A 15,107-nucleotide genomic window follows, 5' to 3' on the forward strand; every position below is an offset into this window, starting at 1 on the left:
GTTATATCATATGATTACATGTTTTTGTGGGCAAAGAGAACAAATTGTGAAAAAAATATATTGAAAAATTTAATTAAATTAAATTAATCCTGCGCAATCCACCTCTGCGCAGGAGCTAAGAATTTAAGCATGTTAAAGCCCTCAAAAAGCCAATTCATTTGCCTGAAAAAAAAAATTGAGATAATCACAAAAAGCCTATTCATTTGCCTGAAAAAAAAAAATAAAATAACAAGGATTGCTCAACCCTTGAAAGTACCAACTATAAAATACAATTTCTAACATGTGTAGGATTGCAAAGCAGCACTGAGCGGGCCCGAGCACATACATTTTGAAGCGTTGCATGCGTTTTCCCTTTTGCCTGAAAAAAAGATATAATGACACAAAGAGCTGTTCAGGCTTTGACTCTGATCATGAGACAGAAGTTTGGTGGTGAAAGGACAAAGCACAGTGAAGTTATGACAAAATCGTTTCCTTTTGGCGAAGGATGAACCTTCACCTTACCTCAATGTTTAACCAGAGTGAGAGAGAGGGAGAGAGGGAGAGAGAGAGAGACTTCACCTTTGCAAGATATAGATTTCTTTAATCTTTGCCGACTGACACTCCAGGAGTTGAGTTTTTGGGAACCGTTGAAAATTTCTCCAGAATACGTATATTTTCAACACTTTCTAATAAAAATTTAAATTTTGTAAGAATTTGAGCATGTTAAAACGGAACCAAACAATCCCAGTACAAACACAAGCATATAAAAATAATTCTCTTAAATTGTATAGATTGGGGACATCACAGCTTTCTCTGAATTTAACAATCCTGCTCTTTGACATTTACCGTCACGCATGTCACTGCTTCACTGCCCGTGTGTGTGAGTGCAATGCTGCATTACAGACTTCATGTAAACAAACATGTCTGACTGTGAGAAGCTGATTAATTTGTCTCGTGATGAGACAATTCAACTGTAGCCAATGCAACCTCCATTCGTACAGAAACAAAAAGGAGATGGGCAACGACGCCATTATCTTTTTATTAGACTTTTATTCTTGGAAACACATTCAATTCATAAAGGAGAACACGCACCGTCATTTAATCTCACGAACCAAGAAACCATTGTGTTAAAACAAACATATTTAATCACATGAACTAGTTAACCTCTTAAGAGGCTGGCGAGATTTGCCTAAAACGCCTGTCTGAGGAATACCCAAATTAAATTGAAAGCTGTTCTTGAACCATTTGGAGTACATGCATGATCTTGGTCTCTTTTGAAAGGTAACATTCTGCCCCCCCCCCCCCCCCCCCCCCCCCCCGAATTACTCTAAGTGCAACTGGCATTGAGTAATAGCAGTTGTCACACGGTGAAGTACAAGGTTTTTATTTCAGCCTGAATATTTTTGAATAAACAGATGCCTGCAGATGACTCTGCAGGACTTATGAGCTGGAAAACACAATGGGACCCTAGCATGAAGGCTTGACTAGACCAAGTTCAAATTTGATAACAATACCACAGAAAATTATTATTTGACAGATTTTTCTGTTGGCTCAGTCTCTACACGTCAGAAGAAGGGGGTAAGCTCTCTCTGTCAACGAGGTGTCTCATTGGCTATGGCAGGCTGTGGACAGTCCATGTCAGCTCTGATTTGGAAACAGTGAACTATGAATATCTATAATATGAATATCTGCTGATAAATCATAATAAATATTTTGCTGCAAAGGTTGCAACCGAATCACTCTTCTCCCCTATGAATCATCACGTCTCGTTCAATAGGACTGAATCTTATATCCTTTACCACTACCCTTCAACTAAATGGTTTCTTTCCTGTATGACCCATCATATGTCTATTTAGACTTCCCCTACAGCGAAATCTGTTACCACACTCAGAGCAACTAAATTGTTTCTCTGCTGTATGACTCCTCATATGTTTGTTTAGATAACCCCTTTGGTTAAATCTTTTACCACACTCAGAGCAACTAAATGGTTTCTCTCCTGTTTGTCCCCTCATATGTACATTTAGACTGCTCCTATGGCTACATCCTTTACCACACTCAGGGCAACTAAATTGGTTCTCTCCTGTATGACTCCTCATATGTACATTTAGATTGCCCCTTTGGGTAAATCTTTTACCACAGTTAGGGCAACTAAATTATTTCTCTCCTGTATGATGCCAGATGTGTGCATTTAGATGTTCCCTTCGGTTAAATCTTTTACCACACTCAGAGCAACGGAACGGTTTCCCTCCTGCATGACGCCTCATATGTCTATCTAGACTGCATTTTTGGTTGAATCTTTTACCACACTCAGAGCAACTTAGAGGCTGTCTGTTATTTCTTTTATTTAAACCAGTCTGAGGTTCCCTGGTCTCCATCCAATCATCCTAACTGTCTTCAGTCTCAGAAAAATCTTCATTCTTGTCCTCAGTACCTTTATGTAAACGTCCATCAGGACCTGAGTTCCTGGCTGGTTCTGGTCCTCCACAGTGCGCTCTGTTCTTCTTCGTCTCACTCGGATGAAGCTTTGACAATTTAAGTTTCACTTCATCTTCTTCACTGTTCACAGCGACAGGAGTCAATGTTAACTTGATATCAGCCTCCTCCAGTCCTTGAAGCTGCTGTCCGTCCTGATTGGTCCACGGTTCCTCCTGTTCCTCTTTAATGTGTGGGGGCTCTGGGTCCTCCTGGTCCACAAGGGGGCTCCACTGCTGCTGCTCAGGGGGAACCTCTTCTTTAATCACCATCAGTTGCTTAACGTCTGCAAGACACACTGAAACACAAATACACACTGTTATTTGATTGTGGTCTATTCGGTCAAGATTAAATTAAGCCAAGAAACAGCTTATTAGGTTAGAAATACAGTTTGAGGGTTTATATCAGATACCAGCTATATCACTTACCCCTCAAAGAACATCCAACTACACTACAGCTTATCCTTTAAGGGTTTTAAATACAACAATGCATTTAAGGCATAAGCATTGTTTGATTAATCTTTGCTTTGGATTGTTCCTTATCATCATTATGATCGTCATGTTTCACCTAAGTTTCTGATTTCTCTCCGAACCCACAACCACTGTTGACAACTCCCTTTGAACTTTTGGGGATCATGTGTGAGGATGGAGAGAGCATCACAAAGTGTAACACAAAGCGAGGCTCCTCCAATGATTGCAAGCCCGATGGGTGATTTATATAAAAGTCTGTTGATTTACAAAGTCCTGTAGACTGTGGCAGGCGGTTATGAGAAACTGTACAGTGAGAGAAAGAAAGATAGAGAGAGAGAGAGAGAGAGAGAGAGAGAGAGAGAGAGAGAGAGAGAGAAGACAGGTCATGGTGAGTGTGATAATGAGTGTGCAGAGTTTCTACAGCAACAGGGATTAAAAAAGAGGAGCGAGGCTGTGAAGAGTTCAGAGACCCAGGAGCCACACGAATGTAATGAAGCCTGTGCACAGTGACACACTGGTGTTAGGACTCCGTCAGTGAGAAGAGACAAGGGGATAATTGTCATTTCTGCCACAGTGAGTGAGATATCTGAGGAAATGGCAAACAACAGCGTCCTGAGACAAGCAGTGTTGAGGATGTCGCTCTCATCTCTCGCCAAGCAGGATACAAAACAGTCAAAGGGAGAAGATGTACAGACATGTTGGATCCTTTGGATGTCCGCCTTCAGCTCCATAGAGCAGCTGTAAAGGGCTTATTATTGCCAATTGGATCACCATTAATAAATGTGCTGTTTTAAAGGAGAATGTTTGCTGAATGAAATGCGTAATGCATCAGTCTGATGAAAGCGGACGTTGGCTTTGTGGTTTCTCTCTGATTGCCAGGGGGGAGCTTTTCTCGTACCTCCTGTTAAATTCAGCGAAGCCGCTCGGATTGAGGCAGACTTGTAGTTTTATATCTTCCAGGCGTGTGACTGCTTCCTTTCATGTGTGTCGGCAAGTCAGGTTTAAAAGAGGAATGTAGTGAAAAGGAAATTGTTAAATAGTTTTCCTGCAGCTGCATCAGGAACAAAGTCTCTGTCCTGTTGTTTTTATTCAGCAGAACAAAGTGATGAAAGGTCAAAATGTATTGGACAAACACTCTCAATCGTGACTGTAATACCTATTTTGATGCTGTGATAAGTTACCTTTGTAATCTGTTTCCAACAGCGCTGCAATTCAGGGGTGTTTTATATAATCATGAAGGCATCAAACATCACTTTCCGGTGTCGCTTGTTTGTGTGTTTTTTATATTCTACTTCACTGACACATCTTCTGATATACTACAATCTCTCAACGTGCTATCATTTACAACACAACAATGCGATAGCAGCTTATCATCACCACAGACCCCTACCCAAACACTTAAATAGTACACATGTACTATTTGTACCTGGGGGCATACACATCACATTGAAATTATAATTTTAAATGTTGAAAGGACAGAAAATGTCATATACAGATTTATAATACTATGTATTTGTAAGGTCAGGTATCAGGAAATTTAATTTAGTTGTTTGAAAAACATTGAAAACTATTTCGTAGTCATGCAACATTTTCAAATTCACATTTACCCCGATACTTAGAGAAAAAGAAAAAAGAAATACTGAGAGAGGCACATGCACCTTTTTGCCAACACGGTAATTAATCTATTGCATGGTGGAAAAAAATAAAGATATAAAAACAAAACAATGTACATCAGAGTTGAAGATAGAGGTAAAGCTATAAGCTGAGAAAAGTATTCCTGTCGTTTTTCTCTAATCTTGCTTGCAAACAAATGAACCAACAACAGACGGGGAGAAAACACAACTTCCCTGGCGGAGGTGAAAATCTTCAAGTATCTACTTCCAAGAAACATAAAAAAATAAGTAAATGAGACAAGATTATACAAAACTAGAGAGACTTGACGAGCTTTCATATAACAACGTGCACATATTAGGCTTTAATGACAGAAAAGGATGATGGGGCACTGCTGCTGCTCATTCAGTCCTGTTGAGTCTTTGCTCTTTGTTTCTGTTCCTCTTTTCTGGATGACCTCTCTCATTAATACTGATAGCATCTGACAAATGGAGACATCACAGTGTTGGTGGTCGGCAGCTATTTATAGAACACACACACACACACATACAAACACACACACACACACACACACACACACACACACAAACAAACACACTCACACCCACACACACACATGTTGTCAGGAGCACCTGCTCCTGGTCTCGACAGTCGGATGTCATTATTTATGGGTCTCCCCTAAAAAGTAAGTTGAAAGGGAGAAATCCAAATAAAACCATGAATCTAGTTCTTTATTTGTTTGTATTATTTATAACGAGTAGCACGCTGGTCTTCTTTCCATTTTATCAAGCCCATAAAAAACTGCAAATATCCCCTTTATCAACCATGTGAATCAGCTCTGACACAAACTATTTGTGATAAGCAGGGGTCTTTGTGACTTGTTCAAAGCTAAATCTCAGAGATACGTAAGGAAAGAAAAAACAAGTTCCTAACAAACATGTTACAGGAAACATGAAGGAATTCTCTGGACAAGAGATCTTGGATCGAACACAGGGAAACAGTCTTCCTCTCTGAGCGTCCGACGGCAGCACAGCAGCAGCATTGTGTGTCCTCCTCAGATTTCCTCCCTCCAACACATTCCTGTCTAGGTAGAAAAAGGAGAGAAATAAATAAATTAGAGGTCAGGCTGAAATGTCCCTGTGACAACATCTGCCGTGGTCGGCCTCCTCCGAGTGCCTTTTGTGGTGTGTGCGGATCTGGAGAGCCCAAAGAGGGGAGATACAGAGGAAGGGGACAAATCTGGTGAGTAGAGATAATTCATATAGAAATAGAAATTGCTGCAATGTCAAAAACACAACTCTTACCTCTGTGAATTAACACTTTCACTCCAGTTTAGTCACTTTCCTATAGAAAGGAGTTTTTTTAATTTATTTTTGAATTATTTTGTCTAATTTCATATTTATGTTTAATTTTTCTTCATTTCCTTTTTTTTCCTGTCATTATTTGAATTCATTGTTTTTACACTTCTTATATATTTATGATTTGGTTTCAGTTGTCTTATGTTTCTCTTTACTTACATTTTGTCAGATTTTTCTTTTCATTGATTTCAAACTTTTGGGGAAATTATTTCCCAGAAAGGTCCTGAACACAGGCATATCAGTCTCTCTGAACTTATTGAGCAAAGTTTTTATAGTACTTTGAAATATCCAGAAATGATATATTCCATATTTGAAATGTTAAATTTTATCTAATCAGCGGGGGACTAAGCTAATATCCCCATCGACAAAAGTCAAGCTGAACCGGTCGTGATGAACCGTGTTCGCTTAAGTTGCTCTTATCTCAAGCAGCAAAATAAAAACCTGCCATGCCAAGGGTTCAGCGCGACAGTGATGTGACCTGATGAATGGATAAAGATCGTCCTCGTCCACGGTCACACAGAGGTTCAGGAATCAGATGAAGTAATTACAGTAAGTGTTGCTTTGAGTGAGTTTGCAACGGGGAGAGAGAATGGCGAGTTCATGAGCTGTGTGTGGCTTTGTGTCGCCATCTATTGTCCGGGTTTGGTAACAGTTTTTTGCCTGCAGCATGAGCATCCCCAATACACCAAGAAAACTCAAAAAGGAAACATTTAAATTAGCTAGACAGCTAAAGCAAGAGCAAAATTAAAAAGCCCAGTGGGAATAAATTCAGCGCACGGAGCCGAAATTAAAAGACAGCAGGGAGGTGATACAAGTGGGTAAAAGACCAATGAGATCCTTACAGATGAATAGAAAATTTGTTTTGGAACCTGGGGGAAGAGAGAGAGAGAGAGAGAGAGGGAGAGAGAGAGATCGAGAGATCGTACGCTGGCATATAACTGACTGATTCGGGTATTTAACAACAAACACATTCTTGAATTTTGCACTTTCTAACATTTAAATACATCCAAGATAATTGATTTCAGCTAAATCTGATATTAAAATCACAAAATGATTAACTGGAAGCAGACCTGATTTCCAAAGGCTGTAGTGAACCAATACGTCATTTCATTTTTACCCCACATTTAAGAACCTCAGCACTGAAAAGTACAATAAAAAAGAAATGCGTGTAGAAATGTTTTTCATAGATAACTAGTGGATCCTTTGTAATTTGTGTATGAATCTTTTTGGTACTGTACTTGCAATTAAAAACTATACGTGTATAAATTGTGTATGTTACTTATCAGCTTTTCTGCAAAAAAAATCAACTATAAATAAAAAATTAAAGTAATTTAAAAAATATCTCATGGCTCTATGTCTTGATGTTTGCTATCTCAGTGGTCAAGGACAATGTCTTAAATGTCCAAATAATGTCTTGGTAGTTGGTCAAGGACATAGTTAATGGCCTTCTAACATGTCTACTAGTCTGAACATAACTTTACTGGACTTTATTTGATCTTTAAATTTAATTTAAGCTTTAAAGGGAAAACATTTATTATGGGGTAAGAAATGAATAAAAAAAGTTGGAAGATGTAAATGCTCATATGAGTAAGATCTTTGAACTTTAAAAAGAATGAACACATTTTGCACTAATATGATGAGCAACGTAGGAGAATTAGTTTAATAACTAATAAAGAGAAGAAATTAAATTTACCTCACTTTTTGTCTAAACAATCTTTTTAATGTTTGATCCTGTGTTCCTGTTTTACAGATATCGTGATGGGCAGTAGATACTGAGTGTGGTAAATGTGACCTTTAAGATCATTGGTTCTAATACATATGAGCCCAGTGTGGTGACTCAGACTGAATAATTCTGGGGACATTCCCAGTGATGTGCAGTCTTGTGACAGCCCATAGCAAAGTAACCAACAATTCTCTCATATCTGCTTTCTGTTCTGTTTTAAAGGAGGAAGCCGGAATTTTTTTAACCTCACCTAAAAGTCTGTGACACGCGGTATCTGTTCTCATGGCAGCACACATGCGCTATTTTATATATATACGTATCTTGAATCACTTTCTTTCTTTTTAGCTTTTCATGCTTTTTTTTTTGTTTGTTTCCTTGTTTTTTAAATGTCATTTTTATGTTATGTTTCTTAATATCTGTTGAATATCTATTTGAATTAATTTGAAAAAGTTATAATTTTTTATCTATATTGTATGTAAAGCACTTTAAGCTGCATTTCTTGTATGCTATACAAATTAAATGTATCGTTATCACAATATATGCAAAGTAAAAGTAAGATTTTCCTTTGGGGTTCAGATTAATCTTAAATTCTCATCTACCCTCTCTTTTGTGGCCACTCTCTCTTTTTACAAGTAAATTTTCTTTGAACAAGTAGCGAGTGAGTTTTGTGGATAAAAAAAGAAATAGATTGTTTTACTAATGTCCACTGAGGCACATCCTAATATCAGAACAAAAATCATACCTAAATAAATAACATATTTCAACTATTCATGATTACACATCATAAACCACTGTAACTAAACACAGTATCTGCCTTTAAAAAACATATGCTGCTGTAGGTTCTTTGTTATTGACCATAAAAATACTGTTCATTTCTTTTTCACAGAGAGAAAAACAACTTATTTGTAACCTCAGTTCTTGATTTTTTTCCCTTTCTGTTAATAAGTAGCCTTTGTTACAAAAATGCAAGTTAAGGCAAACAAAATTCCTCTCTCAAACAAGATGTTCCTGTTTGTCATGTGAGAAACTGCCTAAGAGAAGGAGGACCCTAGTAGATATACAGTATATATATGATCATGCATCTAAGCCTTCATTTCCCACACAATCGTCATGAAGACAGCAGCGGCCCTCCTGGCTCTCTCTCTCCTTCATGTCTGCTCTCCTTTTCCGATCAGACGGCCCGACAACTGGCTCGGTAAATGTCGAGCCTCCAACAACCTCTCCATCACAGCACTGGAGGTGCTGCCAGGTGGAGGCTGGGATAACCTTCGGAACATGGATATGGGCCGAGTCATGAACCTCAGCTACTTCCAGTGCCTGACGACCGAGGACGGGTACTACCTCATCCCAGACGAGGTGTTTGTCATTCCCCACAAAGAGACCGGTGTGGAAACCACCTCAGAGATAATCAGCTCCTGGCTTGAGCATAAAAGCTCTACATCCTCCTCCATAAATGCAGATATCTCCTTTCTCACAGTGATGAATGGCAAATTCTCTATTGAGAACCAGAGGATGAAAACCCATCAGGTCAAAGACTCATCAACTACAGCCAGAGTGCAGGTGAGCCTTTGTTCTGGTATGGCTTGAATGTAAAAAGATACAAAGCATGACAAATGTAAAACAGTTTGGTCATCCAGAGTTAATTCCTCACTTAACAGATAAATACACATCCTTCTCTCTCCAAGCACCACGTAATCTGTTCCCAAGATCAGGTTATAGATAAAGGGCCTTGATAGGGGTAGATTCAACACTCATGGACTTTCATATTCAGACAGAGAGGCAACCAACTCCAACTCTTTTGCATCTTACACAGGTGGAAAGATGTAAGGACACAATGTGATTTAGGAAGGCATACCTTAGGCTTAAAAATCCAATAGGATGTAAACACCTAGAGTACATGTAACATAGAGAGTGACAGCATTTCTAGCCTTTTATGGATGTTCTGTTGGGATGGGTGACACAAGTAGAGGGAGATATACTGGGATGCTGTGGGAGACATCTTGAGACTTGGGGGTGAAAATTTCTCACATTGTTCTGTTGGCTTTGGTACGTTGTTCCACCTTTTGTTCTCCTTGATGCATCAAGTCAACATTAAAACCTTCTGCATAAGACATCAGCTGCTGACTGAGTTCTCCTTTCACCAGCTTCCAAAAAACTTCCATCACACCTATGCATATATTCTACGTTGGATTGTTATAAATTTGGTTGATTAATTAAAAAAAATATCTAAAGTGAAAATAAGTTCCTTCATTATTTTATCTTTCTTTTGGTCAACTCAAGAGGGGCAGTGCACGTTAAAATGTTTCATCTGTCGTAACTGGTTATATGACATAAATATCACTTAAAAGCAAATACATTTTTATTAATTTAATGTACAGCTGATTGAAAAAAAAATCCCCAAATAACATTTAATGATGTTTTATTCCTCTTTCTTTCAAAGGTTCGTAACTTCATCTACACTGTTAAGGCTTATCCAGACTTCACTCTGGACACACGCTTTGCTCAGCAAGCCAAAGAGATAGCTGATGCAATTGAAAACAACCAAACGAGGAACGCAGAGTATCTCTCAGAGAAGATGGTGCTGGACTATGGAACTCATGTTATCACCAGTGTAGATGCTGGGGCTGCTTTAGTGCAGGAAGATTACCTCACTACTAAATATGTGTCAGACAGCGTGTCACAGGGTTCCTCCGTCAAAGCTCAGGCTGGCTTCAACTTTTTTGACAAACTCAAGTTTGACATAAGCAGTCAAACTTCCCAGAAGAGCTCGTCAATCCAAACGTATCAGTCCAACATTACGTACTCTCTCATTCAGAGCCATGGAGGCGGCACACCTTTCTATCCTGGCATCACTCTGCAGAAGTGGCAGGAGAGTACCAGAAACAACCTTGTTGCTATTGATCGCTCCGGATTTCCCCTACACTTCATTATAAACACCAACACCATTCCTGACCTGCCACAGCCGACAGTTGGGAAGGTGGCTCATAGTGTGAGTCAAGCTATAGAGCGATACTATATGATCAACAGCCGCCCTGGCTGTGTTGATGTCAACTCCAAGAACTTTAACTTCCAAGCCAACATTGATGACAGTTCCTGCGATGGCCCTGCTACAAACCTCAGTTTCGGAGGCATTTATCAAACCTGTGCTCAACTCAGTTCAGATGCGGGTCCCCTTTGTGATTCCCTGGCCAAGAAAAACCCTGGAACAGGAGACTTCTCCTGTCGTTCACCTTACTCCCCAACGTTACTGAGATCAGAAGTGAGACAGCAGGGGTACAATTTCCGCCAATGCTACGATCAAAGCTATGCCTGTGGATTGCTTTGGATGGATACTTGTTATGATTCAGTGTGTCGGGACATCTACTCTGTTCGCCGTGCTCGCGTTAACACTTCCTGGTGCTCTGTGAATGGAAAGGCCCCGGACAACTCGGGGTATCTGTTTGGAGGCATCTATAGCCCCTCTCACCTGAACCCCCTCACCAAGGCCAAAAGTTGCCCACCGAACTTCGTCCCACAAAATTTCCTCTCGGATGACCAAGTGATCTGTGTGAGTGACGACTATGAAGCCGGATCCAGATTTGCAGTACCCTTCGGAGGCCTCTTCAGCTGTCAGTCAACCAACCCACTGGCAGGAGGCCAACGTCGCTGCCCTCCCCAGTTCAGTCAGCACCTGGCCACAGTGAGTGATGGCTGTGAAATTCTTTACTGTGTCCAGTCAGGACTGTTCACAGGCGGGCAACTGCTCCAAATCTACCTTCCACCTTTCACTAAACCTCCGCTCGTCACCGTGCAAGCCACCAACACAGTAATGGTGATGAGTGACGGAGACAAGAGCTGGATAAGAGTGGGTCAGACCAAGATGTGGAAACTGGCCAAACCAGAGGAAATCAAGGAAATTGTGCATCAAATGGACCCAGAATTGAGTCAGATGTCGGGGGGAGAAAAGGCTGGGATAGCCTTTGGGGTGATGGGTTTGATGGTGCTGGTGGTCATATGGACAGTACTTGTGAAGAGGAGAAGGAGAGGGCTCCCTCGGTTGGGGATGGCGATGGGCTATGAGGAAATACGTGGAGAGGTTGGTTGTGATGAAGCAGAGAGGGAGACACAGCAAGAGGATGCCTGAGGGGGGGAAAACTGCTTGGCGCCTTTTCCCCCTGACACAAGTTCTTCTAATGAGTGAGATTTAGCTTTAAAGTTGATTGTCACCTCAGAAATCTTTGACTCTTTAAAAATGAGTTTTTCTGGAGAGGGAGAATTTGTGGAAGTTCCTTAAGAATTCCTTTTTTGCTTCAATGTCGCTATTTAATAACAAAAACATTCTTGAATTTTATACATCCAAGATACTTGATTTCAGCTAAATCTGATTTTAAAATCACAAAATGATTAATTGGAAGCAGACGTGATTTCCAAAGGCTGTAGTGAACCAATACCTCATTTCATTTTTACCCCACATTTAAGAACCTCAGCACTGAGAAGTACAATAAAAAAGAAATGCGTGTACAAATGTTTTTCACAGATAACTAGTGAATCCTTTGTAATTTGTGTATGAATCATTTTGGTACTGTACTTGCAATTAAAAATTATATGTGCATAACTTTAATAAACTAACTATTAAAGTTATGTAAAAAAATGTGTGTTTGCTATCTCTCTGGTGAAGGACATTGTCTTAAATGTTCAAATAATATCTTGGTAGTTGGTCAAGTACATAGTTAATGGCCTTCTAACATGTCTGCATTGTGTGTATATGTTTTTAATAGATCATGTAAAGTTTAGTTCAAAAAGCAGAAACAATTCAATGGACCTCTCACTAGTCTGTACATATGGCACCAAAGTGCATATAGGTTCTCTAAATATAAAAGCAAACAAGGGCTGGAAAACCTTTTATTTTATTTTTATCAGTTTCTCTTTGAATGTTCCTTGCCCTTGCTGAGAAAACCACAACATTCCACCCACACCTTTAAATAGACAATGTCAAAGCTGACCTCATGGTTTTGGTAAGGTTATCAGCACACAGACAGGCAGGTCCAGACATTAAATAGACATGATCGCACATTCACTCACAACAGACATGTACTGTGCACACTCACATGCACATGCATACACACGTAACCACATTTATTTCCCGTAACGAGTATTCCGACCAGTGTGCATGTCTAGAAGTTGAAAACAGAACCAGTCATAAGTTTTGTACCAATGAGAAAATTTGTATGGTATTGAGGGAGAGAACAAATTAAAGGGAGGGAGAGAGGTGTTTTAGAACAGCAAAAGCTCCCTCGTCGTTATTTCAATTCCAGCAGAAAAGTTACAGCCTGACAACTCCTAAAAGGAGATGACGAGACGGACTGAAGGACATTAAAACAAATACAGTCCAAGGTAAGATCCATCATCAATCAATCAAATTTTATTTGTATAGCTCATATTCACAAATCACAATTTGTCTCATAGGGCTTTAACATGGTGTGACATCCTTTCCCTCGACAAGAGGAAGGAAAAACTACTAAAAACCCTTTTAACAGGTTAAAAATACATAGAAACCTCAGAGCGCCACATGTGAGGGATCCCTCTCCCAGGACGGACAGAAATGCAATAGATTTTTCACATTTAGTCTTTCTTCATAGTTTGCCGTTTTTAGTGCATGTACGTTTTTTATTGTTGACACAACATCAGCTGGAGGATTACTGCTTTCTCTAAAGCAGAGAGGATTAAGAGCTCATCTGCATTTGCTGTGTAACAGACATAGTGCATCTGCTATTAAAAATCTGCCCAAAGAAACCTGTGAAAATGTAATTTGAAGGACCTTTGGAAAATACATGCTACTTGCATTGAGAATCCTGTGGGACATGTTGGGTACATTAAGTGGAAACATGTTCTCTCACAAGTGTTGAGATTTTAAATCTATGTTTGTTAAGATTTTAAATCAATGTTTGTCTGAGTGTGTGTGTTTGTGAAGATGGCAATGAAACTAAACTCTAAACAAATTCAGGGCGTTAAACGTGGGTGGGGGCAGGAGCAGTTTGGGCTGAATATGTGGAGAATATGTGGTGAATTTTAATAGCCGTTGCTGGCTGGTGTTAATCTTGAAGTTAGTTAGAATGTGTGTGTGTTTGTGTCACATCATAGTTCAGTATCTCACCTGTCTGATAATGCCTGTTGCTGAGACTGTGAATCAGTGGCATACTTGTTCTCATACCTAACTTGTCATATTAAAACATAACTCCTTATCTTTAATCCACATCACATACATGAATGCACTGCGCTTATAAGAAAATGATGACATACACCTGAGAAAGAATTCAAGCAGCCCCCAGCTTCTGAAGGTTACATAAGAATGGCGTTGTTTTGTCTGGAGACTGCGCATGCTTACTGAAGACTCAAAAGGCGTTAGCTGATTCAAGACTTGTTTGGGAAACATAAAATCGCACTGTCATGATAAGATATGCCCAGCATCGGTTGAAGGAGGGGCTAAACTGGGAGCGGCTCCTACCATTTACTGGTTCAGTGCCAAGAGGCTGGTACTCATTGTTACCAATTTGGCGACTTTGCCACTAAATCTGGTGACTTTGTAAATCCTCAGGGCGACTTTTTTTGTCAAAAGCTACTAGCGACAAATCTAGCGACTTTTTCTGGTGTTTTGGAGACTGATGTGAAAGCACGCATCGTTCTGCAGTTACTGTTCTCAACGAGCAGCAGGTGCTGCCGTGAGCCCCTCCGCCGCCCAAGAGCACTCACAGGCAGTCACTCTCCCAGTAGCCTCAGTCTCCCAGTATCCTCAGTCTCCCAGTAGTCTCTGTCTCCCATTAGCCTTGCGCAGCAGTCCCAGCTGCAAGCAGAGCAGAGAGGAGAGCCACGCACCTCGTCCTCCAGACTAAAAAGGAATCGCTTATGCGCAAAGCCGCCGCTGATCCTGCCCTGGTTTACAAAGCGGGATGTCAGAGCCAATGAATCTTCACTGTCACTGGAATACATGAGTCATTGAGTTGAGTCTCTTCATCGATGGACAGTCCACATCGTGATTCATCTAAGAATCAAGACATTTCCACACCTGTAGTGTGGAACGTGGTGAAACTGAATCCTTTCAGCGCCTGAAAACTAAACCAAACTCTGCCAGAGTGTCTCTTTTGGATTATTTTGCTGGTCCTGAGACCGGATAAAGGAGGAGGGTTGGACGTAGAGCTAGAAATCCCACCCCAATTAACAGCCTTTTGATTCAATTTGATATTCTAACATTTATAAATACAGGACAAAATGTATTAATGTATGTGGATCTAGGCACAGCATTAAAGTCATGAAGTTATTTTGAGAAGTGATGGCCTTTTTCAATGGCAAGATAAAAAAAAAGATATTGAAAAAAAAGAATCAGCAGAAGAATTAAAAAAGGTTTTTATTCAATTTTTTTATTTTATTTAAAACTTTTTTTTTCAAGTGAATGCAATACGCCTCCGTAGAAGAAAGATCATTTTAGACTTTAAAAGCAACATCTTTTAACTTTTTGTT

General features: G+C 39.9%; 1 protein-coding gene across 1 annotated transcript; it reads left to right on the forward strand.

Moving 5' to 3' along the window:
• The first annotated feature begins 8,723 nt into the window (after positions 1-8,723).
• On the forward strand, positions 8,724-13,470 carry LOC133950891 (macrophage-expressed gene 1 protein-like). The gene is made up of 2 exons (XM_062385061.1): positions 8,724-9,173; positions 10,054-13,470. The coding sequence occupies exons 1-2, from the start codon at positions 8,724-8,726 to the stop codon at positions 11,734-11,736; spliced, it is 2,133 nt and encodes a 710-aa protein (XP_062241045.1). The 3' UTR covers positions 11,737-13,470.
• The last annotated feature ends 1,637 nt before the right edge of the window (positions 13,471-15,107 follow it).

This window comes from Platichthys flesus, chromosome 3, assembly GCF_949316205.1.
Source record: "Platichthys flesus chromosome 3, fPlaFle2.1, whole genome shotgun sequence".
Lineage (NCBI taxonomy): Eukaryota > Metazoa > Chordata > Actinopteri > Pleuronectiformes > Pleuronectidae > Platichthys > Platichthys flesus.